Genomic DNA, 27,600 nt, shown 5'->3' with positions numbered 1-27,600 from the left:
TCTCAAAAAAAAAATATATATATATATATGTAAATTTTATTTTAATATTTATAAATGTTGCATTTATAAAATATATAAATAATATATATTACCTGGCATTCCTCCAACTCACAAAGGTACAGTTGCTCTAATTAAAGGGACTCCTGGTTAAGCCGTGGCTTTAAGAACAGTTTGAAAACCTTCTTGCTTTTAAAAGACAAAAAACAGCAAGTAAAATGGAAGGACAGACTGACCTCTAGTTTGGTTTGACTGGAGCTGTATGCTTAACTAAGGAGCTGAAAAACAGAGGCGGAGGTTGCAGTGAGCCGAGATGGTGCTACTGCACTCCAGCCTGGGCGATGGAGTGAGAGTGTCTCAAAAAAAAAAAAAAAGGGAAAAAGAAAAAGAAAAACAATACCTATTAATAGCCTTTATTTGTGCGTGTTAGCAACAGTTTATAATGATGCTTCTACATGCTTTCAGTTAGGCCCTCCTTGTGAATGTGACCTTCACTTAGACGCCAACTTTGAAGGGAATCAATACTACGGCCTTGTTCTCATTAGGGCTGTACTAAAATAATTGAAACTGTCACACATCATCAAACTCAAAATTTTACAATACCTTGAATGATACTGTGCTTACAAAACTGACGGTGATGTGTAATGATGACTAATGTAAGTCACCATGAAGAATTTTTATGGGAAATAAAAATTCAATTAAGATGGAAGTACCTACCCTTGCATTGTGCAAGGCAATGAAGATCTGAAGGAAGCCTGCTTCAAGGGCTTGGATTTGACAGCGGACAGGTACACAAATACAGCACCAGGTAAAATACGGCCTGTATTATCATTTATGGGTGGGTACAGAGGAGAAATTCTGACTTACGGAATGATTTCCTGGAGAAGAAATTACTATCTGGCTTCTTGTGAAACAAAGGCTCTACACTTTAACCCTTGCCAACGTATAGTATGAAGGTCTTTAAAGCTTAACAAAATCATTAATTAGAGGACCACTGGGCATCATCTAAGGCAAGTGTATGACTTTAGAGTCGGGAAAAACTTACGCCTGAGCTAGAAATGCACTAGCCTACCATTATCACAAGGGCAAGTCAGTGACAGAACAGTTCTCTGACCGCCAGTGCAGTGCCCTCCCACTTGATGAATCAGTCATTCGTACTTCTTCCCTCTCCGGCACTAGCTTCCTTAAGTCGACTCTGTGAAATACCTGCTAATCTTATCCTGAACCAGAGTTTCGACCCTCGGAACAGTCTTGCCCACATCTCTGGGACCCGATTCGTCCTGCTGATTCCGGCACTCGAGGGGCGGGTTGGTTGGAACCCACCCCGCCAGGCCCCTCTCAATCCCACAGGGTGTCCACCCTTGCCCGCAGGACGGCGGCCCGGAAGTGACGTAGTGGAAGCGGAAGTGGTGTAGTAGTGCCGACTTCCTGTTGTTTGAGGCCGGGTTGGGGGTGTGCGATTGTGTGGGACGGTCTGGGGCAGCCCAGCAGCGGCTGACCCTCTGCCTGCGGGGAAGGGAGTCGCCAGGCGGCCGTCATGGCGGTGTCGGAGAGCCAGCTCAAGAAAATGGTGTCCAAGGTGAGGCTGCGACGCGCTCGCCTCCCAGGGCGCGCCCACCGCTCCCTTCCGCGCCCTGTCGAGTCCGTCCCAGCCCAGCCAAGCAAGCTTCCCAGACGGGCCGGAAGCCCCGGTGCAGTCCTTAGCCACCTCCTCAGACCCCCGCCCCGAGGCGCCTGTCGCCTGGTGCGGGAATCCCCGTACGGGAGCTGGGAGGGTGGGGGGCGGCGACAGTCAACAAAGGCGTGGAGCGGAGGCTACCTGACACCTGCCGCCCACCCGCCCTCCTCTCTTCCACAGAGTTTGGAGCTGTCTGTGGGGCAGTGTAGTTTTTCGTTTGTTTTTATAAACACAAACAAGGGATCATACTTAGTTGTAGATCTGAGGCAATCCTCTACTTCTGTCCCAATCTAGGGATCCTCCAGTCTTAGCCTTTCTTTTGCCGGCCCGCAGAGAGTGTGGCCTTTTCAGTTTTGTATTCTCCAGAAAAGAAGCGAAAATACCAGTCCCTTACTGCCCCAGGTGAAATACATACCATTACCATTTCAGGGATTTTCTAAGAGTAACTACTTTTAAGTGTATGCTTCTTATAACGCGTATTTATTTGCTTTGAGCTTAATTTATGATCTTCACGGCTCAAGACTAGTGTTTTTTTTTTCAATTTTTAAAAAAGCAGTTAAGCATTTTGTATTTTAAAGCCATGATTTATTTATATAATTACTTCAAACGTGGCACCTCACACCAGAGTGGAATGGCTTTTGTTATGTTTTGTTGTAATTTTCCAAAACTATGTAAAATGATTGAGAGTTGAGTCTTGACCAGTTCAACGTGTTAGCTTGGGATAGTTTTGTCAAAGCAAGAATGGTAGCAATCAGCGGTTTAAGCGGTTTCAATTTTTAATAAAACACACTATTATGTGTAAAACTTTTTTAAAAACAGACTTTTTCCAGTTAAATCGCCCCCATAGTTCTTGATTGAAGACCAAATAACCTCTAAGGAGAAAATGACAGTTTTCAAAATAAAGCATATCTTGGTTGTGTAATCGTATATTTTAGACTTCTTGGTTTTGTTTTGATAAACTAGTTATCCTTAGTTATAGAAGACATATGGGAAGCCATAGAAGATTGTGACCCAGGTAAAGATACATGTTGTAACTTTTATATATCACTTTTTGAAAAAAACGGTATATTGTTTTACATAGTATTTAACTGAAGAGTATCTGTTCCATGACTCTTTTTTTTTTTTTTTTCTTAAGAGTCTTGCTCTGTCACCCAGGCTGGAGTGCAGTGGCGCGATCTTGGCTCACTGCACTCTCCGCCTCCCAGGTTCAAGCGATTCTCCTGCCTTAGCCTCCCAAGTAGCTGGGGATTACAGGTGCCCACCACTTCACACAGCTGATTGTTGTATTTTTAGTAGAGACGGGATTTCACCATGTTGGCCAGGCTGGTCTTAAACTCCAGACCTCAGTGATCCACCCGCTTTGGCTTCCCAAAATGATGGGAATACAGGCGTGAGCCACCACACCTGGCCTCCATGACATTTTTGATCTTTAAATTGATAGCATAGTCATTAAGATTTAGTCCTTGGGCTGGGCGCAGTGGCTTACGCCTGTAATCCTAGCACTTTGGGGGGCCAAGGCGGGTGGATCACCTGAGGTCACGAGTTCAAGACCAGCCTGATCAACATGGTGAAACCCCGTCTCTTCTAAAATACAAAAATTAGCCGGGCATGATGGCGGGTGCCTGTAATCCCAGCCTACTCGGGAGGCTGAGATGGGAGAATCGCTTGAACCTGGGAGACGGTGGTTGCAGTGAGTCGAGATCAGGCCACTGCACTCCAGCCTGGGTGGCTGAGCAAGACTCCATCTCAAAAAAAAAAAAAGATTTATTCCTTAATGTATGTATATTCATATAAAGAGCAAGAATATTCAAATATTAGCTTATTTTTTATACCCTAATTAAGTTTCCTAAGCTTCTCTAGAGAAACCTGCCATCAAAGACAAAGGCAAGGCATGTTCAGAAGATATTTTATACCTCTACCTGCCTTCCCCTCCACCCAACCTGTGATTACTTTAGAAACAAAAACAGAGGTAGGGAAGAGGTGGGAGAGGGCATCCTACCTGCCTTTTGGTCCTTGGCTCAATATCTGGAAAATTGAGACTCCTGTATGTGATTATGACGATTCTGAGCATCAGCATCAGTACTGTCCAACCTATGAATTTTAGACAGGTAAGAATAGGAAGTAAAGTAATAGAAGCAGTTGTGGGGCTCCTTCCTCCTGAAGAAGGGCTTCAAATGTTTTCCTTTCAGCTGGTGTGGTCTGATGTAAGAATTGTTAGCCAGGACCCTGAACACATAGCTAGGGTGAAGGTCATTATTGTTTTCTGTTTATCTGATTGTAGGCTCTCCACACACATCATGGTACTCTGGCCACCTGCCTTATGTTTTATGTGTATATTATAAAAGGTCTTTTTTTCCCTTGAGCATTATCTTAGCTCCCAACTTCAACATAACTTTCAACACCTTTCTCTGTTATTTTTGCAATTAACAGATATATTTATACCAGATTAGTCCTTCTTCTTTTACAGAAACAACTTCCCACTTTAGATGTTTCATACATACAGCCACTTATATTTTTACATAGTTTATCTACAGCATTTCTAGAGGCACAGTCACTGCTAAATGAGTAGAAGAAAACTGTGGGCCTGGTGTGGTGGCTCATGCCTGTAATCCCAATACTTTGGGAGGTAGAGATGGGAGAATCCACTTGAGGCCAGGAGTTCAGGATCAGCCTGGGCAACATAGCTAGACTCTGTCTCTACAGAAAATTTAAAAATCAGCCAGACTTCGTGGCATGCATCTGTAGTCCTAGCTACTTGAGAAGCAGAAGCAGGAGGATCACTTAAGCCCAGGAGTTCAAGGTTACAGTGAGCTATGACAGAGAACCTGTCTCAAAAAGTAAAAAATAAACATTTTAAACTATAACAAAATTGGCCAGGTGCAATGGCTCATGCCTGTAATCTCAGCACTTTGGGAGGCTGAGGTGGGCGGATCACTTGAGGTCAGGAGTTTTGGACCAGACTGGCCAAGATGGTGAAACCCCATCTCTACTAAAAATACAAAATTAGCCAGACATGGTGGCGCACGCCTGTAATCCCAGCTACTCAGGAAGCTGAGAAAGGAGAATTGCCTGAACCTGGGAGGCAGAGGTTGCAGTGAGCTGAGATCACGCCACTGCACTCCAGCCTGGGTGACAGCGAGAATCCATCTCAAAAACAAATAAATAAAAATAATAAAATAAAGATTGATATGTCCCTCACTGTTTTAGGTTCTAGGGATGCAACAGTGAACAATCAGACAAAGAAACTGTGCTTCTGGAATTTAAATTCTTATAGAAGGCAGTAAACAACTCAATAAATACATCAAGAAGTACGTTGGAAAGTGATAAGTGCTTTAGAGAAAATAAAGCAGGAAAGAGAAATGGGGAATGCTAGGGTGTGGAAATGGAATGAGTCACTGTTTTATATCTGATAGTAAAGAGAGGTCTTTCTGAAAAAATCTACTTGAGCTCACCTGAGAGAGGTAAAGAAACTGTGTGCTTGACATGGGGCTCACACCTGAAATCCAAACATTTTGGGAGGCGGAAGCTAGAGGATCACATTGAGGCCAGGAGTTCCAGACCAGCCTGGGCAACATAGCATGACCTTGTCTCTTCTCTACTAAAAATATAAAAAAATTAGCCAGGCGTGGTGCATACCTCTAATCCCAGCTAGTTGGGAGGCTGAGATGGGAGGATCACTTGAGCCCAGGAGTTTGAGGTTGCAGTGAGCTGTGATCACACCACTGTACTCCAGCTTGGGTGACAGAGCAAGATCCTGTCAAGAAAAAAACAAACCTGGAACAATCTGGGGTAAGAACATTTCAGAAGGAAGGAAAAACAAATGCAAAGGCTCATAGACAGAAGTTTGTCATGCATGATAGCGGAACAACAAAGGAGGGTATGGTGGCTAGACTGGAGTGAGCAAGGGAGGAAAGTGGTGGTATGGGTCTAGACAGCATCAATGGTATGGGAGGTTTGGAGGGCCTTGCAGGCCATTGTAAGGACCTTGGCATTTACTTGGAGTATGATGAAAAGCCGTCGCTGTGTTTCAGCTGTTAGCAATATTACTCTAGATGCTATGCTGAGACTAGACTGTAGGGGGTTAACGATGGAGGCAGAGACACGTAAGGAGGCTGTTGCAGTAATCTAGGTGAGAGGTGCTGGTGGCTTAGACCAGGACTGTAGCTGTGGAGATTCCGGATGTATTTTGAAGGCAAAGCTAACAGGATATTTTGACAGATTTGCTGTGGATGTGAAGAAAAGAGAGGGCATCAAGGATAATGTCATGGTTTTTGGCCTGAGCACCTGGAAGGATATGTATGTATACACATATGGAAGACACTGGAGAAGTAAATTTGGGGGGAAGATGAGGAGTTCAGTTTTAGTCATGTTCAATTTGACATTCATTAGATATCCAAGGGGAAATGTCAAATTGGTAATTGTATATATGTTTTCTGGAGTTCAGAGAAGAGGTTAAGATTGGAAAATTTTAATTTAAGGGTTTCAACATATAAATTAATTTTCAACCATGAGGGAGATCAAAGGAATGAGTTTAGATAGAGAAGAAGACCAAGGACTTAGCCTGCGCTCAATTGGTTAGGATAAGAGAACGAACCAGCAAAGAGACTGAGAAGGCACAGGCACAGAGTGCAGGAGAACAGTTGATGTCCTGGAAATGAAATGAAGAACATGTTTTAAGAGAAAGGGAGCTGGGTATAATGGCTCATGCCTGTAATCCCAGCACTTTGAGAGGCTGAGGTGGACAGATTGCTTGAGTCTAGAAATTCAAGACTAGCCTGGGCAACATGCTAAAATCCAGCTCTATCAAAAATATACAAAAATTAGCCAAACATTGTGGCGCATACCTGTAGTCCCAGCTACTTGGGAGGCTGAGATGGGAGGATTGCTTGAGCCTGGGAGGTGGAGGTTGCAGTGAACTGAGATCACACCACCGCACTCCAGCCTGGGTGACAGCCACACACTGTCTCAAAAAAAAAAAAAAAAAAAAAAAAGGAAGGGGCCAGGTGCAGTGGTTCATACCTGTAATACCAACACTTTGGAAGGCTGAGTTGAGAGGATCACTTCCAGGAGTTTGAGACCAGCTTGGGCAACATAGTGAGATCCTGTCTCTATGAAAAATTTAAAAATTATCCAGGTGTGATGGTGCATGCCTATAGTCCCAGCTACTTGGGAGGCTGTGGTGGGAGTATCACTTGAGTCCAGGAGGTTGAGGCTGAAGTGAGCCACGATCATACCACTGCACTGTAGCCTGAGCGACAGAGTGAGATCCTATCTCAAAAAAAAGAAAGGAATCAGTTTGGTCAAATATTGCTGAATCAGCTTGGTCAAATACTGCTGACAGGTGAAGTAAGACAAAGGTAGAATTGGTCATTACATATCATGTGGCAGTTATTGGTGACCTTAATGAACAATTTCAGTGAAATGCTGAGTGTAGAAGCCTAATTGGAGTGGATTTGAAGAGACCAGGTCTCTAGACATTGAGCATCAGTGGTTGCTGATATCACGGAGATACTCAGATATATTGTACTCCATGATGAAAAAACATTATCCTCTATGAAGTGATCTTACCAGAGAAGAGGAAAAAAATACAAAAGCAAATTTTTTTTTTTTTTTTCCGAGACGGAGTCTAGCTCTGTCACCCAGGCTGGAGTGCAAGGGCACGATCTCGGCTCACTGCAACCTCTGCCTCCTGGGTTCAAGTGATTCTCCTGCCTCAGCCTCCTGAGTAGCTGGGATTATAGGTGCGCACCACCACGCCCAGATAATTTTTGTATTTTTAGTAGAGATGGGGTTTCACTGTGTTGGCCAGGCTGGTCTCGAACTCCTGACCTCGTGATCCGCCTGCCTCGGCCTCCCAAAATGCTAGGATTACAAGTGTAAGCCACCACGCCTGGCCGGAAATTTTGTAATCATGAAAATAACCTCTAGATCCAACTAACTCACAGAAACATATATCTATGAAACTATACTAAAGGGATACAATTAACACATTCCAAACTGTGAGAGCCTCTGTAGGACAAGTGAACAAATTTCTTTAAGAAATAAATTCTAAGGAGCAAAAAGGAGATGTGCCCATCAGTTAAGTATTTTTCAGCTGAACAGTAGGTGAATAAAATGTTCAGTAAGAAGTGGGCCATACGTGCCTGTAAATCCCAACACTTTGGGAGCCTGAGGCAGGAGGATTGCTTGAGGTCAGGAGTTGGAGACCAGCCTGGGCAACATAGCAAGACCCTGTCTTTACAAAAATAAAAATAAATTAGCTGGGCATGATGGCACATGCCTGTAGTTCTGTATACTTGGGAGGCTGAGGCAGGAGAATCACTTGAGCCCAGGAGTTCGAGGTTACAGTGAGCTGTGATTGTGCCACTGTACTTCATCCTGGGCGACAGAGTGAGACCCTGTCTCCAAAATAAATAAAATGAGTGAAATACAGATAAATGCTACAATGTGGATAATCTCAAAAACATGCTAAGTGAAATAATTTAGTCATGAAAGGTCACATTGTATGAATAAGCAAATCTGTAGAGACAGTAAATTCGTGGTTGTCTAGGATGAAGGCTGGGGGCAAGTAGAATGGGGGGTGATTGCTAAAGGGTATGGATTTCTTTTTAGGGATGGTGAAAATGTTCTGAAGTTGATTATGGTGGTGGTTACACAACTCCAAATGTACTAAAAACCATTGAACTATACTCTTTAAATGTGTGAATTATATGGTATGTGAATTATATCTTTAAAAAGCTATTAATGGTGAGTTAAATAATATAAATTATTGAGACATTTTAACCAATGCAATGTGTGGACTTTATTTGGATCCTGATTCAAACTGAGAACATAAAAAACATGACTCGAGACTATAGATATTTACTAATGTTAAGAAAATAGTGATTATTTTAGTGTGATAATAGTATTATGGGTTTTTTAGGTTCTTTCAGGCTTTCATTAATGTTAACAATTAGTGGAAGAGATTTTAAGAGAATTCATCCAGCTGTAAAATATATGCATTGGTTTTAAACTAAATTCTTATGCGATTTTGCTTTTCAGTACAAATACAGAGACCTAACTGTACGTGAAACTGTCAATGTTATTACTCTATACAAAGATCTCAAACCTGTTTTGGATTCATATGGTGAGTTTATGCAGTAAAAATAGCAATTTCTATACTTTGAGTTTACTCTCTTTGTTAATGATTGTAATTTTTTCCATTTTCTTTTGAGGTTTGTGGATTTTTCAATTGTGGGATTGCACCACCGCCTAATAAAACTGTTGGAGGGTAGCAAATTAGAAGATCTAATAAAAACATTTCGTATTTCTTTAGTTTTAGTTTTTTATGTTAAAAAAAAAATACTGTACCTGGATGTGGTGGCTCATTTCTGTAATCCCAGCACTTTGGGAGGCTGAGGTGGGTGGACCACTGAGCCCAGGAGGTTGAGACCAGCCTGGGCAATATGGTGAAACCTCGTCTCAACAAAAAAATACTTAAAGTTGGCCTGGTGCTCCTGTAGTCCCAGCTACCCAGGAGGCTGAGGTGGAAGGATTGCTTGAGTCCAGGAGGCAGTCCAGGAGGCAGAGGTTGCAGTGAGCCGAGATCAGGCCACTGCACTCCAGCCTGGGCAACAGAGCAAGACCCTGTCTCAAAAAAATAAAAAACAAAACCTCTAACATAGAACTATGCAAATTTAAACCTAGGAGGGGATGTTAAAGATAATTTAGTCCATTTCCCAAAGTGTTGTCTGTAGACCCTTAGTTATGCTGGGAACAGGGTAGAGGCAGAATTCTATAGTTAAGCTTGAGCAACTTATAGATTAAACAAAATTGAGTTTCATTGCATGAAGATTTATCAGAGCCTTTAGTATGCTAATGTGTTGTGTATCACCGAGACGAGCAAGAATATATTGTATGATACATCCTAAAGTTATTTAACTGCTGAACCTCCCTGCCCCCATAGTGTCTCTTTATATTTTCAGGAACACATTTTGCAAAACTATACTCTGGACTGTCCCTTTCATTTTATAGATGAGGAAAATGTTATTTAATGTGGTCTTTAATTCTGTAGAGTAGGTAAGCATGACAGTTTGTCTCTACTTTCTATTGAGACAAAGTTGTAAGGCAAGACAACGCTTGGAGTTTTCCTTATTTTAAAATAGTCTTTTCTGCCCCTACCAAATCCTAACATAATTTCTTCAGCCCTGTCTCCTTGAAAATAATATGCCAGGGCCGAGGGAAAACCCATGCTGCTTCTTGTCCATTGTGAGACCCTTAGCTCTGAAGGCAAGGAACTGAATTTTGTAGCTGAGACTTTCTAAATTTCATTTGCTTCCAAGGCTTTAAAAACATTAGGAAACTGGTGAAGAGAGGTGGGAAGCAACAGAGGGGCAATCAGTTCTGCATTTCCTGAGCAATAAAGACATGAACCCAAAGTCCTCTTCCAAACCTAGGACACAATTCCTTCTCATCTCAGCCTACCTTATTTCTGTCTGCATACTATATGTACAATGGTATTTTGAACTACAAAAGGCCTCACATTACCAAAATTAAAGTTAGTTTTTAAGTGGCTTCAGTGGGGAGAAAAATGGTTGGAGCTAGAATTTTATGGTTTTTACTGCATATAAAAGAATAAATACATTTATCAAAACTGACAAAGACTGCATTATAAAGTCTTAAATAGTTTCATGTGGCTGGACTAAGTGTAAATCATTGTTAACAAATACTTTTAGAGTAAACAAAGCCCCAAATTTATATAAGGTGGTTTTCTTTTTTAAAATGCACAAAATCAGAATACATTGTAGTATAGCTTACATTCGTCAACAGTAAGTAAAAGAACAAAGGTCAAGAATGTACAGTCATGCATTTTGTAGTGATAGAGATATGGTCTGAGAAATGCATTATTCGGCGATTTCATCATTGAGTGTACTTAGACAAACCTAGATGGTATATCCTACTACACACCTAGGTTATATGGCATAGCCTGTTGCTCCTAGGCTACAACCTATACCAGATGTTACTGTACTGCATACCATAGGCAGTTGTAACACAATGGTATTTATGTATCTAAACCGTAGAAAAGTTACAGTAAAAATACAGTATTATAATCTTATGGGACCAGTGTTCTTATATGCAGTCCATTGTAGACCCAAACATTACACAGTAGATGGCTATAGTTCTGTGTTTTTGTACTGCACATTACAACCTTTCCCCTATGGGTATAATGTTAATTCCAAATTATTGTTAGAAATAATAGCTGTCCAATACAAACTATGTGCCATATTAATTATAGACATAAATTATAGATAGAAAAATGTGGTATGAGAAATACAGATTGAAAGAAATTGTTTATATTTGGCTATGAACTTTTCTTTTTTTCATTTTAATACTGGCTAAGGAGGCTGAGGCCAGGAGACCATTTGAGTCCAGGAGTTCAAGTCCAGCCCGGACAACTTAGACCCCATTTCTAAAAAAAAAAAAGCTGGGCATGGTAGTGCACGCCTGTAGTCCCAGCTACATGGAAGGCTGAGGTGGGAGGATTGCTTGAGCCTAGAGTTTGAGGATAGCCTGCACAACATAGCAAGACCCTGTCTCCAAAAAACAATAATAAATAAATAACTGTGAGCGACTAGGGATAAATGTCTGCAGATCTCTAAAATAGAAAGACAGTAGGTTAACATTTAGTATGGTATTGTTTGATAGTGTTTTTTTGTTTGTTTGTTTGTTTGTAGTGGAGTTTTGCTCTTGTTGCCCAGACTAAAGTGCAATGTGCACAGTCTCGGCTCACTGCAACCTCTGCCTCCCGGGTTCAAGCAATTCTCCTGCCTCAGCCTTCGGAGTAGCTGGGATTACAGGCATGTGCCACCACACCCGGCTAATTTTGTATTTTTAGTAGAGATGGGGTTTCTCCATGTTGGTCAGGCTAGTCTCAAACTCCTGAACTCAGGTGATCCGCCTGCCTCGGCCTCCCAAAGTGCTGGGATTACAGGTGCGAACCGCCGCGCCTGGCCGATAGTGATTTTTGAATAGTTTTAAAAGTGACTCACACCTGTAATCCCAGCACTTTGGGAGGCCAAGGCAGGTGGATAACGAGGTTAGGAGTTCGAGACCAGCCTGGCCAACATGGTGAAGCCCCATCTCTACTAAAGATACAAAAAATTAGTCAGGTGTGGTGGCGCGTGCCTGTAATCCCAACTACTCGGGATGCTGAGGCAGGAGAATCGCTTGAACCCAGGAGGCGGAGGTTGCAGTGAGCCAAAATCGCGCCATTGCACTCCATCCTGGGCAACAGGATGAGACTCTGAAAAAAAAAAAAAAAAAAAGAGCTGATCAATGACATTGAGTGAATCAACAAAGAATTGTTAGTTAATTGGACAGGATGGATGATACATTGACAGGTCAGCCCCTTTCAAGGATAAAAATGAATTTTAACCAGTCTTTCTGAAAGAATAACTTACGGGAGTATCTTAAAAAATGCTCATGATTAAATCATTGTTCTTTTCTTTCAGTTTTTAACGATGGCAGTTCCAGGGAACTAATGAACCTCACTGGAACAATCCCTGTGCCTTATAGAGGTAAATGTCTTATTAGGTTTCCAGCATAGATGCATTTTGAATACATAATAAATATGTTGCCAAAGAGTTATAACCAAATTAAACCTACTTTCTCAGGGCTTTGATGCTGATATAGATTTTAACTTCTATTCAAATTGAAGTTCATTTGGCAGTAACACCTAACATTTTCGGCTTTCTTAAAACTTCCTTACCAAGATATATGAACAAATAAGTGCCTAAGTTCACCAGAGGAGTTTAATGTTTCACTGAATCAAATAATTGTAGAACTAGAAATGGATCTTACTTGCCTCCTAGTTCAGCCTCCCACACCATTCAAACTTTCCTGACAATGGGAAGCTAAGATATAGGCTTCAAAGTCAGGACAGAGTTATGTTTGAGTTCTTGCTCTATAATCTTAGCAGTTTTGTTACATGTTATAGATGGATATCTTTGACATTTGGATAATAGTACCTAACTTGGGGGAAGTGAGCATTTATTAGATAATGAATGTAAAGGACGTGGCACAGAGCCTGGAATATAATAAGCAGACAGTTAAAAGTAGCTGTTATTTATGGTTGTGATGTTGGTGATAATGCTAATGACAGATAATTGATCTCTATTAGCCTGTCTTTCACCCTCTGCTGAAATATTTAGTGGTGAGGAAGCATTTAGCTTAATGAGAGACCATTTTGTTTTTGGACAGCTCTGTTTGTTAGTTATTCCTCGTAACTAGCTAAGACCTATGTCCTTTACCCATTGATTTCACATAGTACCTGCTATTCATAAGGCAATAAGGATAGGAGCTGTGGCTACAAAGATGAATAAAGGATGTACCTCTTCTGGAAGAACTCCGCTAATAGGGGAAACAAAGGGAACAGATAGATAATTACACTATTCTGTAACTGCTATAGAATTATAAAATGAAAAAGTGCTATGAGATTACAGAGGAGAACAAGGCCACATGGGAAGATCACAGAGGAAGTGACATTTGAGCCACTATTAATAAGTCAACCATTCATAATAAACAGAGGGAAAAAACAGTTAATTGAGTATCAGCATTGTATAAAGCAAGTATAAGTTTAGGGAAGACTGAGTAAAATTTAAGATTACTGACTTTGCTATTGCCCTCAGGAAATAAATTCTGCTGGGGGGAAATAGGAATCGGGGGGATGCGGATATATGTATAAATTGTATCTAAACTAAACCTCTGTTCCTTTAACCATTCTTCAATTTAAAAATAATAAAAATAGAGTAACTGAAGTTTCTATTTCTTTTTCAGGTAATACATATAATATTCCAATATGCCTATGGCTACTGGACACATACCCATATAATCCCCCTATCTGTTTTGTTAAGCCTACTAGTTCAATGACTATTAAAACAGGAAAGCATGTTGATGCAAATGGGAAGATATATCTTCCTTATCTACATGAATGGAAACACGTAAGTATTAATAGTGCCCTGTGAATTAGTTATGTTTTATATATTTTGCTCACTAGCATCTGCTTTCTTTTAGCACTCAAGGAGGATTCGAGGTAGGATAGATAGGTTCAGATAATGGACTCATCACTGAGTTGAGGGTAAATTAGAAAAGGCTGACTAAAAGAAATGGGTTTCTGTAGAGCTTTGTAATTTTCAGAATACTTATATTCAATATTTTGTTGGCTTTAGTTGAACCTTTTAAAATAGGCAGGATTCACATAGTGGGAAGTGCATTTTAAAAAATAGTATCCTGGTGAGGTAGTTATGGAATTCAAATCTGATTACTCAAAGCATTTCTGTCAAGAATAATAGTAGGGAACTTCTGTTTATGTGTCTGATAGTGTAACTGTGACGGATTAATGTTCCTATGAAAAATAACTAGAAAAGCAAGAGAAAATACAAACAACACCTGTTGGAAGGCTTTGGAAAGCTGTTTAGGCAATCAAGACATGTATGGCCAAGATTCTGTAGAGAAGAAAACAGCAAAGAGATGAGGTAGTTCTGCCAATAACTTTTCCCCCAGGGTACTTACTGATTCCTTTTTTTTTTTGGAGACAGAGTTTTACTCTGTTGCCCAGGCTGGAGGGCAGTGGCACAATCTCAGCTCACTTACAACCTCCACCTCCCAGGTTCAAGCAATTCAGCTTGGTAGACTCAACCTACTGAGTAGATGGGATTACAGGCGCCCACCACCAAATACAAAAGTTTTGTATTTTATTATTTAGTAGAGGTGGGGTTTCACCATGTTGGTGAGGCTGTTCTCGAACTCCTGACCTCAAGTGATCCACTCACCTCGGCCTTCTAAAGTGCTGGGATTACAGGCGTAAGCCACCATGCCCGGCCTACTTACTGATTCTTGATGAAGGATGAAGGGCTGAGAATCTGGGCAAAGGGCCTTAGCTGAGAGGCAGAGAAACCTGCAGAGTCTCTAGCAGTCTCAGAGGGCTGAAAAGACAAAAGTTGCTGTTCTGTCTACCAAAGTAACTAGGACTTTTAGATCCAAGATTTGGGAGAAAAGCCATAAAGAAGTGAGTAGCTCTGGGGACGGTGGCTTATGGCTGTGATCCCAGGACTTTGGAAAGCTGAGGCAGGAGGATTGCTTGAGCTCAGGAGTTTGAGACCAGCCTGGGCAACATAGTGAGAACCCCATCTCTATAAAAAAATATTTTAAAAAAAACCTTGGCATGGTGGTGTGTGCCTGTGACCCCAGCTACTCAGGAGGCTGAGGTGAAAGGATCACTTGAGCCTGGGAATTCGAGGCTGCAGTGAGCCATGATTGCATCACTGTCCTCCAGCCTGGACAACAGAGCAAGATCTGTCTCCAAAAAAAGAAAAGAAAAGATGAGATACTCTGAATTTTCCCACCTTAAGAGATATGTTGAATTCCTGAGCTTCAAAGATAAGATGCTAAAAAAAAAACTAAGCAGAACGCCTCTGAAAATCAGCCAAGTTTTCAGCAGTCTTAGGTTGAGGAGGCAATTGGAGTTCAGTACCTTACCAAGAGGGGGAACAAGTAAACATCCTAGGCTGTTAGTTGGCACCACTGGAAGAACACATCTTAGGCGGGAGAACTTAGAGGTAGAATGAGCCTTATAAAAATCTGTCCTTGAGGCTGGGTGGGGTGGCTCACACCTGTAGTCTCAGCACTTTGGGAGGCTGAGGCAGGAGGATCACTTGAGGCCAGAAGTTTGAGACGAGCCTGGCCAACATGGTGAAATCCCATTTCTACTAAAAATATAAAAATTAGCCGGGCATGATGGCACATGTCTATAATCCCAGCTACTCCGGAGGCTGAGGCAGGAGAATCACTTGAACCTGGGAGGCGGGGGTTGCAGTGAGCCGAGATCACACCACTGCACTCCAGCCTAGGTGGCAGAGTGAGTGAGACTGTCTCAAAAAAAAAAAAAAAAAAAAAAATCTGTCCTTCAGTCAGCTCAGTCCCTGATCCTGACTGTCTGCCTGCCACAGGATAGGGTGAACCCTTGCTGGAAGAAGATAATATATAGACTCTGTATAATTTTTCACAATGTCTAGCATACAATTTATATTTATCAAGTACACCAAGAAAGAGAACCAAGAGGAAAAAAAGACAATAGAAATGGGACATCCCTCCACTCCACCCCCACAAACACACAGGTAACTTGGTTATCAGACACAGACTTAAAAATGGTTGTGATCAGTGCATTCAAGAAAATAGAGGACAAGATGGTAAATTTTATTAAAAAGAAACTAAGTGGAAATCTTAGAACTGAAAAATAGAATAATAGAGATTAAGAACTCAGTAGATGGGTTTAGTAGCAGATTGGACTCAGTAGAATAGAGACTGCCTCAACCTCCTGAGTAGCTGGGATTACAGGCGCCCACCACCACACCTGGCTAATTTTTGTATTTTTTAGTAGAGATGGGGTTTTGCTACATTGGCCAGTCTGGTCTCGAACTCTTGACTTCAGGTGATCCATCCGCCTCAGCCTCCCAAAGTGCTGGGATTACAGGCGTGAGCCATTGTGCCTCGCCTCAGTTTGAATTCTTAACCTGTTGCTTTATATTAGGCCTGGAAGTAGATATTAACATAGATATTAATTTTTTTCTTCAAAGAATTTAGTGTAAAAGGAATGGTATGATAATTAAAACTTACCTTGACAAAACTGTAAGAATGTATGAATGAAGAATTGATTCATACTACAACATTAATGAATTCTGGAAACATTATGCCGAGTGAAAGAAGCCAAGCTCAAAAGGCCATATATTGTATGATTTCATTTATATGAAACATTTAGGAAAGCAAATCCATAGAGATGGAAAGTAGATTAGTGGTTGCTAAAGGGCTGTGGGGAAAGGGAAACGGGAAGTGACTACTAATGAGTACAGGGTTTCTTTTTCGGATGATGAAAATATTCTGGAATTAGATGGTGGTAATGGTTGCATAGCTTCATGAAATAATAAAAGCCACTGAAATGTATACTTTAAAAGGAGAAAGTTTATGGGATGTGAATTATATTTCACCTACATGCATGAGGCTTACATGAGGCTATGATTTAGTTAAGGAATTTTGTTGGGCCGAAAAATTGAGAAAGCATGTGGTCTCAGTGGCCATCCCCACACACACCAGCCACAGTATCTGTGAGTGTTGCACAGATACTGTGCTTATAACACCCCGAGTCTCAGTATATAAATTTACAGGCAAACACAAGAAAAATATTGGAAAAGTAGATATCAGCAAGTTTTCACAGAAAGCTTTGAGAAATGTTATTAATTGTCATCTTCCATGAGTTAGGTCAAAATTGAACAAATGAGGTGAGTTTGGTTCTTTGGAAAAGGTGAAAACTGCCACTGAACTCTTCTGTCAGGAGTATTAAAAGAAGTGCCAATCCCAATCCTGTAATCCTGACTACTTGGGAGACTGAGGCAGGAAGATTGTTGAGTTCAAGTCTGAGCTGGGCAACATGGCAAGACCTTGTCTGGGGGGAGGAGGGGTGTAAAAAGTAGTTTTTATGAAGATGGTTAGCCTATCAAGGTGATCGAGTAATTCTTCAGAACTCAGTGAACTTATGAATGAAGTACGTGAGATGAGATACACACAAAATAGATTAAGGAGTAAAAGAAGAATAATCAAATAAGCCATTTTGAACAACTTTGTCTAGCACAGCTTAATTAGTGGTTGGTAGATATTTCTTTTGTTGTTTTTTGTTGTCGTTGTTGTTGTTGGGTTTTGTTTTTGTTTTTTTGAAACAGGGTCTCACTCTAACCCAGGCTGGAGTGCAGTGGCGCAGTCATACTGCAGCCTCAACCTTCCTGGCTCAGGTGATCCTCCCGCTGCAGCCTCCTGAGTAGTTGTGACCACAGGCGCATGCCACCATGTACAGTTAATTTTTTTGTAGAGACCAGGCTGGTCTCAAACTCCTGAGCTCAAGCTGGATTACAAAATGGAGGGGAAAGAGCTGGAATAGACCTAGAATTTTTAAAATTATGCATGCTGCAAAATAGCCTTATTTGATCCTCCTGCCTCGGCCTCCCAAAGTGCTGGGATTACAGGTGTAAGCCACCACCCCTGGCCAGTGCTCAATAGGTATTTGAGAGAAAATCTTAGTAACTCTTATGAAAAAAATAGGAATCTCTTTGTCATTGTTGGAAGGAACGATCCTTTAACAATTCACCCCTTTTGTACTACAATCTAGCAATTTCTAAGCTAGAATCTACATATAATTTTTTTGTTTGTTTGTTTTGAGACAGAGTCTTGCTCTGTCGCCTAGGATGGAGTGCAGTGGTGTGATCTCAGCTCACTGCAACCTCTGCCTCTGGGGTTTAAGCAATTCTCTTGCCTCAGCCTCCTGAGTAACTGGGACCATAGACGCACATCACCACACCTGGCTAATTTTTGTGTTTTTAGTAGAGATGGGATTTTGCCATGTTGGCCCAGCTGGTCTCAAACTCCTGGCTTCAAGCAGTCCACCCACCTTGGCCTCCCAAAGTGCTGGGATTACAGGTGTGAACCACCTCACTTGGCTAGAATCTACCTGTAATTTCAGAGTTCATAATATCTTTAATAAAAATTAATTTTAAGAACACGTATTTCCAAGATATCATTGATCTTTTAATGGCCTTAAATAATATTGTGACTGTTGCTCATATTCATCCCTAAATTTGTACCAGTATACTTATAATACATTGTACAGTGGCAATAAAATAAATTTTTGTTCTGTGGAGTCAAATGAAGAACAAAACTCTATGAATTTTGCAAGATGCTGCTTTAACTAGTGCTATTTTTATATACTTGAAGCAAGAACCTTGCTGCACATCATGTTTAAAACCACTTAACTCTATTAAAATAAATTAATTAAATGAAATTTTCATGATTGGGGTCCTACAAAGAAAATTATCAAGCTGAGTTGAAAACCGATGAGAAATGGCTAACCTTTTTCTTTTTACTGAAAAGCAACTCTGTAGCTGACTTGAATTTTTTTTTCATTTTTTAGCCACAGTCAGACTTGTTGGGGCTTATTCAGGTCATGATTGTGGTATTTGGAGATGAACCTCCAGTCTTCTCTCGTCCTATTTCGGCATCCTATCCGCCATACCAGGCAACGGGGCCACCAAATAGTAAGTAGAATTGAGATTTTACTTTAAAACTCATATAAACAAAAGAGAACAGAAACCTTTGTAAAAAAAGAAAGAAAAATTAATGACTTCTTTGCTTTTTAGTTTATCAAGCTAGTGGATTTTTTGGAAGTATTCTGAGGCCCCACATCTGCATGTACAGATTCCCACCAAAGACTGGCATTTGGGCTTCCATTTGTAGGTAGAAATCTAAGAATGGTTGTGCTGGATTCCAAAACGGAGGAGAAAGTGTAGAATAGAGCTAGAATTTTTTAAATTATGCATGCTGCAGAATAGCCTTATTTGATCAGCTTGGAAGCACATATAACTTGAAAGGTAGTCTGACCTCTCCTTTCTCTTTGCAACTACAAAATCAGTGTTGTAGATAAGGATTAAGGTCAACTGAAGCGTTCACATTCAGCTATTCTGGGTATACACAATTGGACATCTAGCTCTTAGCTTTCTTCTCTTTCGTACAGCCAATTCATGATTTTACCTTGTGTGGAGTGGTGGGAGCATGGAGAGAGTGTTGCTTCTCCCCTAATTGGAATATATTATCTCTGTTATCTCTGTTTTCTTAAATAATTCTTACTGATACTTAAAAATCACTCTGAATAATTGTGAGTTGGTTGTACTTATTTTGAATTTACTAAATCTGCATTGATTTCACTGTGTTTTGAGCTGTGACTTTTTTTTTTGGGGTAAATTTTCTTTAAGATTATAATTAACCAAACTTGTTTATCTTACAAGACAAATTATATGTGCTTTCATTTTTCTTCTGCTGAAAATTGTACTTTTTCCTTTTTAATCCATTCTTTCCTGAGGAACATCTTGGTTTATAAGCTGAATGGGAATTTAACAGAAAGAATTTTTGAACCCATTTCTCTTTCCTTCCCTACCTTCCCAGAATAAGCTTGATTTTAGGATTACTATTTCTTTTAGTAAAGGTACTGGTAATTCCTTTGGATCAGAAATTTGTTTTTATCTTATTAAATTCTGTTGACTCTAGTGCCCAAGAGTAGAGTATCTTGCTTAAGTTTGAAATACGAAATATTTGGCCGGGTGTGGTAGCTGTAACCCCAGCACTTTGGGAGGCCGAGGTGGGGGGGGATCACCTGATGTCAGAAGTTCAAGACCAGCTTGGCAAACATGATGAAACCCCATCTCTACTAAAAATACAAAATTAGCCAGGTGTGGTGGTGCATGCCTGTGGTCCCAGCTACTCGGGAGGCTGAGGCAGATGTTGCAGTGAGTGAGATCGCATTACTGCACTCCAGCCTGGGTGACAGAGCAAGACTCTGTATCAAAAAAAAAAAAAAAGATATCAAATATTTCCTAGTCTCATTACCTTTGTTTATTTGCTCAGATAATATAGCGAGTGACCGCTATGACAAAGGTAACCTTTTCAGAAATTCAGGTAGTCTCCTAAGCAACTTTTTTTTTTTTTTGAGACAGAGTCTCGCTCTGTTGCCCAGGCCGGAGTGCAGTGGTATGATCTGGGCTGACTGCAACCTCTGCCTCCCAGGTTCAAGTGATTCTTGAGCCTCAGCCTCCCAAGTCACTGGGATTACAGGCCCCCACCACCATGCCCGGCTAATTTTTGTATTTTTAGTAGAGTCGGGGTTTCACCATGTTGGCCAGGCTGGTCTCGAACTCCTGACCTCAAGTGATCCGCCTCGGCCTCCCAAAGTGCTGGGATTACAGGCGTGAGCCACCGCGGCCGGCCTGTAACATTTTTTTTTCCCTAAATTTCTTTGAGTTTTAAATTGACATTGGAAGTGCAGTATTCAAGAAAGAGACCATACAGTTGTTACTGTTGCAATTCAGTTTTGTACTCAGTCACTGTAAGTCACGTTAAACACTCTAGAGCAGATTCTTTACTATTTTTTTTGTCAGTTAAGCTCAAGATTAACTTCTCTTTTTCTTCCTCTATGTTGATTAGCCTCTTGGCACCACTGATCTTAGTTCTTTGGCATTCATGTTCTCTTTAAAGAATGTATAAAGTATTCTTTAAGCTTGCTGGGTTTTAACCTTTTATCCCTAGTATTTCTAAGCTTTTGTTTTGTTTGTTTCTTTGTTTTGAGATAGGGTCTCACTCTGTCACCTAGACTAGTTTTTAACAGTCTGGATAATGTAAGTTTTGTATAGGACTTCTCATAGTAGTTTGAAGTCTCTTAAAGTCTTTAAACCAACAAAATCAGCTGTGCTAATTGGCCAACATAGTTATAAAAGAAATATCAAAAGATTTATTAGATATAATAAAGAAGTTACTCTCTAAGAAGTTAACCTTGGACCAAAGAAGGCCAGAATTACCTTCCTCTAAATTTGAAATTGAACTTGCTCTTAGGTAATAGACTTCTTGAGAACTTTAAAAGCTGACCAGGTTGACCTGTTTGCCAGTTCTTTTGGTAGGGATTGTCATAAGTATTGTAATTCATGTTTAATGATTTCGGGATTATGAAAGGGAGAGGTATTTGTTTTGTTTTGGTGCTGAGATTTGGATTTTTTAACTGTGAAATTTTGCTGTGTATTGACAGTGTGATGTATATCTTATTCAGTAGCCTACATATTCAGGCCTTGTATATTATTTTTACAATGTGAAAAAAATTGTTTTTAGCTTCCTACATGCCAGGCATGCCAGGTGGAATCTCTCCATACCCATCCGGATACCCTCCCAATCCCAGGTAATGAAAAACGTTCTTTTGAATAATTGTATTACAAATTCTTTTATTAGATCTAGAATCAAAATAATTTGCTAATTAGGGCATTAAAATAAATTTAATTGCAATTTAGTGGAAGATAAAACTTGGTTTATTCCTGGAATTTATTTATTTATTTATTTATTTATTTATTTTTTTGAGGTGGAGTCTTGCTCTGTCACCCAGGCTGGAGTACAGTGGCGCAATCTCAGCTCACTGCAGCCTCTACTTCCCCAGTTCAAGTGATTCTCCTGCCTCAGCCTCCCTAGCAGTTGGGACTACAGGCTGTGCCACCATTCCCGGCTAATTTTTGTATTTTTAGTAGAGACAGGATTTCACCATGTTGGCCAGGCTGGTCTCAAACTCCTGACCTTGTGATCTGCCTGCCTCAGACTCCCAAAGCGCTGGGATTACAGGTGTGAGCCACCATGCCCAGCCTATGTATTTTTTTTTTTTTTTTAAAGAAGAGAGTATTATAAAATATTTTTCCCCTTGGCTGAATTCATTATAACTAGCATTCCATTTAATATTTCAGCTATCTATACTAGATACACAAATTTCTTAAAAGGACTTCAAGATCAAAAACCAATTGAGATCACTGTCGTTACTCAACCCATTTCTTTCCTCTTTAAAATAAAAATGCAGCCCAGGAGCTGCCTTTCTGTAGATTGAAAGAAACTTCTTTCAAATTATACACACACACCTTAAAATTCTAGCAATAAGGCCGGGTGTGGTAGCTCACACCTGTAATCTTACCCAGCACTTGGGAGGCCGATGCAGGCGGATCACCTGAGGTCCTGAGGTCAGGAGTTCGAGACCAGCCTGGCCAACAGAGTGAAACCCCATCTCTACTAAAAATACAAAATTAGCCAGGCATGGTGGCACATGCCTGTAATTCCAGCTCTTTGGGAGGCTGAGGTAGGAGAATTGCTTGAACCCAGGAGGCGGAGGTTGCAGTGAGCCAAGATCGCGCCATTACACTCCACCCTGGGTGACAGAGCAAGACTCTCTCTCAAACAAACAAAACCCCGCAACCTATCTTTTCTATACATTGCAGGAATCAATTAATGGTTCAGATAATGGGGTCAAACTTGTCGCATGATATTTACTTATTCAGTTCATAGACTACCTGTACTATCAACCTTTATTATCCATTTAGTAATAACATAGGTAACTAAATTAACAATGAAATCAGTCTGTTAACACACACTAGAAAGTCAGTGATAAATAATTACTAACCCATGTTTTAAATGTGTACTTGTTTCAGTGGTAATCTAGGAGTACTCTCCAAAGGTGGTCTTTGGGCTAACTTAAAATCCCACCCAGCACTTTGGGAGGCCGAGGTAGGGATTGCTTGAGCCCAGAAGTTGGAGACCAGCCTGGGCAACATAGTAGACCTCATTTCTACAAAAAAAATTAAAATTAGCCAGGCATGGTGGTGTGAACCTGTAGTCCCAGCTACTTGGGAGGGTGAGATGGAAGGATCACTTGAGCCTACAGATCGAGGATGCAATGAGCCGTAATTGCACCACTGTACTCCAGCCTGGGCAACAGAGTGAGAACCTGTCTCAAGAAAAAAAAAAGATTGGCATATACTGATGCCAAGATGAGACTTCCAGCTGCTCTAACAATTAGCAAGGAAAATTTAACTCTACTAAGTCTTCTTAGTTTCATGTAACCCAGTCATAATCCTCATGGATAAATGCAGCCAGATTTCTGAACACATGTCATAGGTAAATATATATATGTACATATATAATATCTAGGATCTTGAAAGTTAATTTAGCAAACACTTCATTTCTGGGTTGTCTTAATTTCACAACTTTTTAGAAGGTAATAAGCATTCTGTCACTTTGGATAGGTAAGCAGAGATTAGAAGAACATTTGTCAGGGACAATAGAGAGATTCCTTTGGTAGTAATATATAAGCAGGTTATACATTTTGGATTTCTTGAGGCCCTAAATTTTCTGATTAAGTTCTAGAAATGGAATCCTACCTGAAGCCTTGAAATTACAAGGCTACTGAACAATTGCTAGTAAAAAGCAGCTTTGGACATAGAGGGAATAATTGTTGAAGGTACACTATGGAAATGGACTTCTGAACAATAAAGCTACAGATGGAGATTTCTCTGAAGTTAATATCTGTAGACTTAGAAGAGTTTTATACCAAGTTACAAAAAAATTCAGCAATGTGATCACATTATCTTTGCAAAGGTATGCAAAATGGGAGAAACTCCAGAAAAAAAGAGCAGTTTATCCCAGTTTTCAAAGAGGTGGATTTAGAAATTTCAGTAGGATTGACATTTCTTTACAGCATTATAGCATGGATTACTGAAGAGACTAGAAACAAAAGTACTGTGTTCAGTAGCCTCCAGCATGTGTCCACTAGGAACAAAAATGCTTTCTTTTTTTTTGTCTGATTTTGCTTTTATACTGATATATAAGAGAAGTACCATGATTACATTGAATCTTCAGCAAGTCATATATAAAACTTAGTTGAGGACAAGTTATAAAGTGGAAGCTGATAATACAAATAGGAGAATCTTTGAACCACTGCATTGAAAAAGGATTATTGACCATAAACTCAGAAGGAGCTCTTGCTCCAGTGTCCTAGGCTAGCTTTTTTTTTTTTTTGAGATGGGGGCTTCACTCTGTTGCCCAGGCTGGAGTGCAGTGGCATAATCTCAGCTACTGTAGCCTTGACCTCCTGGGCTCAGGTGATCTTTCAACTTCAGCGTCCCAAGTAGCTGGGACTACAGGTGTGTGCCCCTACACCTGGCTAATTTTTCTATTTTTGTAGAAATGGTTTCGCCATGTTGTCTAGGCTTGCCTTGAACTCCTGGACTCAAGTGATCTACCTGCCTCAGCCTCCCAAAGTGCTAGGATTACAGGTGTGATCCACTGCACCCAGCCTGGGCTAGCTCTTTTTAATCAGTAATTTTAATGCGCTTGTAAAAGGCAAATGTCATAGAATTGATAATTATAGCTAAAATAGGATTAATTGAGATTTATTGTCTAACTAACCAGGTGGCCAGTAATCATCCTATTCTAATTTTCTTCTTCATTGTAAGGGAAACACTGACTAGTAAGCATTCAGAGGAAAGCAGTTAGGTCTGGAAATCATGTCCTGAGACAAATGGTTAAAGGAATTAAGAATAGTTAGGGCTGGGTGCGGTGGCTCACAGCTGTAATCCCAGCACTTTGGGAGGCTGAGGCGGGTGAATCACGAGGTCAGGAGATTGAGACCATCCTGGCTAACATGGTGAAACCCCATCTCTACTAAAAATACAAAAAATCAGCCGGGTGTGGTGGCGGGCACCTATAGTCCCAGCTACTCAGGAGGCTGTGGCAGGAGAATGGCGTGAACCCAGGAGGTGGAGCTTGCAGTGAGATGAGATCACACCACTGCACTCCAGCCTGAGCAACAGGGTGAGACTCCGTCTCAAAAAAAAAAAAAAAAAAAAATTTAACCTGAAGAAGAGAAGCTTGAGGGAAAAACGTTAGAAGTTCTCAAATATTCGAGTTTTAGGAGTCTCCAAATAGTTGAGTGTCTTCCAAAATGCAAATTTAGGACTCCTATTTATAAATTATATTGAAATGATGTTTAATGTTAAATAGAGAAAGATGACCATTTGTCAGGGATGTTATAAATGATGTGTGTAGATAAGAGATTGTTGGAAAGGTGATTGGAGTAGAATACGTCTAAGGAAAGTTCCTCTGACTTTGATATGAATACATGAATGACAGAAACTGTCCAGAAAGTGAGAAAAAAGGTTTTTTTAAAAACTAAAGATGAGTTTGGTACGAATGTTATCAAAAGAGGAAAAAAACTATTTAAAGACAAGTGTTTTCACATTAAATATCCCCAAAGGTTACCAATAAGCCACAGGTAAAAATTAAATAGTATCATTTTCCCACAGACTGAGAAATCGGAAAAGTTCTCTCACAAATTACTTGTTGCTTCTGATGCTGTTGGATTGTCCTTAGAAATACTCTAGTTACATTTCCGCTGCTATGAGGGTGACTCTCATATAACTGGGACCAAGCAAGAGCATTTAGCCATTTAAGAGTAAATGCAGTGTCATTAATACAATTTCCATAGAGCTTTACTTGAATAAACACTTGCAGCTCCAAAACTATAAATTCATCAACTGGTAAAACAACCGTATGTCAAGCTTAACTTCCTGAATGGGGTTCTTCAAAATACTATAAGGTTGGGTCATCTTAAATGTTAAATGTTTTTTGTTCTTGTCTTTAGTGGTTACCCAGGCTGTCCTTACCCACCTGGTGGTCCATATCCTGCCACAACAAGTTCTCAGTACCCTTCTCAGCCTCCTGTGACCACTGTTGGTAAGTACCCTTGAAAACTTGTGTTTCACCATATAAGCAAAGTCTAACTCCCTGTTGTGAAAAGCACATTTCACTTGTGAATTTTGGACTACTCTTTCTTCTTAGAGGAAAACCTATAATAATGTACTATAATCTTAAACCTGAAGTAAATGACTTAACATATAAATGAACCTTCTACCAGGGCATGAAAATAAATCTGATTAACTCATCAATCTTTCTTTTGATCACATAGTTTTATTTGTGAGCCAAACATGTGTTGAACTATTAGCAGATACATAGATTTTCCTAGCTTGGTTATATGTGAAAACAGATCACCATCATTAAGAGAAGAAAGTAAAATGGGTTAATATGAGCAGGTCAAATCAGACAAATTATTGAAGACCAGTAGTTTTTGCTTTTTGTGTTTGCTTATTAGCATTACCTAAAATATAATTTTCTTCAACTAAAAAAACTAAGGCAGTGAGAGAATTTCTTTAGACTCCAGCCTTCACCTATGCCTATCTCCCACTACCTGCACCACCATGTCTGCCTTCTCCCTGTTACCATAAGTTGGTTATCTTTGCTTCTATCTAAAGCTGATTTCTCCACTAGACCTTATCCCCTCTAATGTACTCAGGGGCATCACTTCAGCAGTTCCTTCCTCTCAAGTTTTGTTCTCTACTGGATGACTCATCAGCACAGAGAACCATGCCCTAAAAAAGCCTTAAAGAGTCCTCTTGAGACAAACAAATGGAAAGACATTTCATGCCCATGAAGAATTAATATTGTAAAAATGACTATATTACCCAAAGCAGTCTGTAGATTCAGTGCAGTCTGTGTCGAAATACCAATGTCAATTTTCATAGAAATAGAAAAAGCTATCATAAAATGTATATGGAACCAAAAAAGAAGACAAATAGCCAAAGTGATCTTGAACTAAAAGAGCAAAGCTGGAAGCATCATACTACCTGACTTCAAAATATATTACAAGGTTATAGTAACCAAAACAGCATGGTATTGGTATAAAAACAGAAACAGACCAATGGAACAGAATAAAGAACCTAGAAATAAATCTACATATTTACAGCCAACTGATTTTCAGCAAAGGTGCCAAGAACATATATTGGGAAAAAGACATTGTTCATAAATGGTGGTGGGAAAACTGGGTATCCATATGCAGAAGAATGAAAACTGGACCCCTATCTTGCACCACATACAAAAATCAACTTGAGATGGATTAAAGACTTAATGTAAGACCCAAAGCTATAAAACTACTAGAAGAATACATAGGGGAAACCCTTCAGGACATTGGCCTAGGCAACCATTTTATAGTTAATATCTCAAAAGCATAGTCAACAAAAATAGACTACTGCGATGATACTAAATTAAAAAGCTTGTGAGCCAGATGCAGTGGCTCACGTCTGTAATCCCAGCACTTTGGGAAGCCAAGGCGGGTGAATCATTTGAGGTGAGGAGTTCAAGACCAGCCTGGCCAACATGGTAAAACCCCGTCTCTCCTAAAAACTAAAAATGCAAAAATCTGGGCGTGGTGGTACACCCCTGTAATCCCAGCTACTTGGGAGGCTGAGGCAAGAGAATTGCTTGAACCTGGGAGGTGGAGGTTGCAGTGAGCCGAGATCGCGCCACTGCACTCCACCCTGGGCAACAGAGCGAGACCTTGTCTCAAAAAAAAAAAGCTTCTGCACAACAAAGGAGATAGTCAACAAAGTAAAGAGACGACCTGTTGAGTGGGAGAAAATATTTGTAAAGAGACGACCTGTTGAGTG

At 40.3% G+C, this 27,600-nt stretch overlaps 1 protein-coding gene across 2 annotated transcripts in view; it reads left to right on the top strand.

Annotated features, from left to right (window-relative positions):
* Positions 1–1,374: 1,374 nt before the first annotated feature.
* The window catches only part of TSG101 (tumor susceptibility 101), a 46,635-nt gene continuing 20,409 nt past the window's right edge, over positions 1,375–27,600 (top strand). The window contains exons 1-7 of one of the 2 annotated variants that reach the window (XM_004050793.5): positions 1,375–1,576; positions 8,717–8,801; positions 12,166–12,231; positions 13,490–13,653; positions 18,666–18,789; positions 21,404–21,470; positions 25,743–25,834. In XM_004050793.5, coding sequence (XP_004050841.1) covers positions 1,535–1,576; positions 8,717–8,801; positions 12,166–12,231; positions 13,490–13,653; positions 18,666–18,789; positions 21,404–21,470; positions 25,743–25,834 — 640 coding nt within the window. In that variant the 5' untranslated portion in view covers positions 1,375–1,534. The remainder of the gene's footprint in view (positions 1,577–8,716; positions 8,802–12,165; positions 12,232–13,489; positions 13,654–18,665; positions 18,790–21,403; positions 21,471–25,742; positions 25,835–27,600) is intronic. The other variant, XM_055356000.2, reaches the window with a different exon arrangement.

Source organism: Gorilla gorilla, chromosome 9 (assembly GCF_029281585.2).
Source record: "Gorilla gorilla gorilla isolate KB3781 chromosome 9, NHGRI_mGorGor1-v2.1_pri, whole genome shotgun sequence".
Classification (NCBI taxonomy): Eukaryota; Metazoa; Chordata; class Mammalia; order Primates; family Hominidae; genus Gorilla; species Gorilla gorilla.
This window is presented reverse-complemented; position numbering and strand designations above follow the sequence as displayed.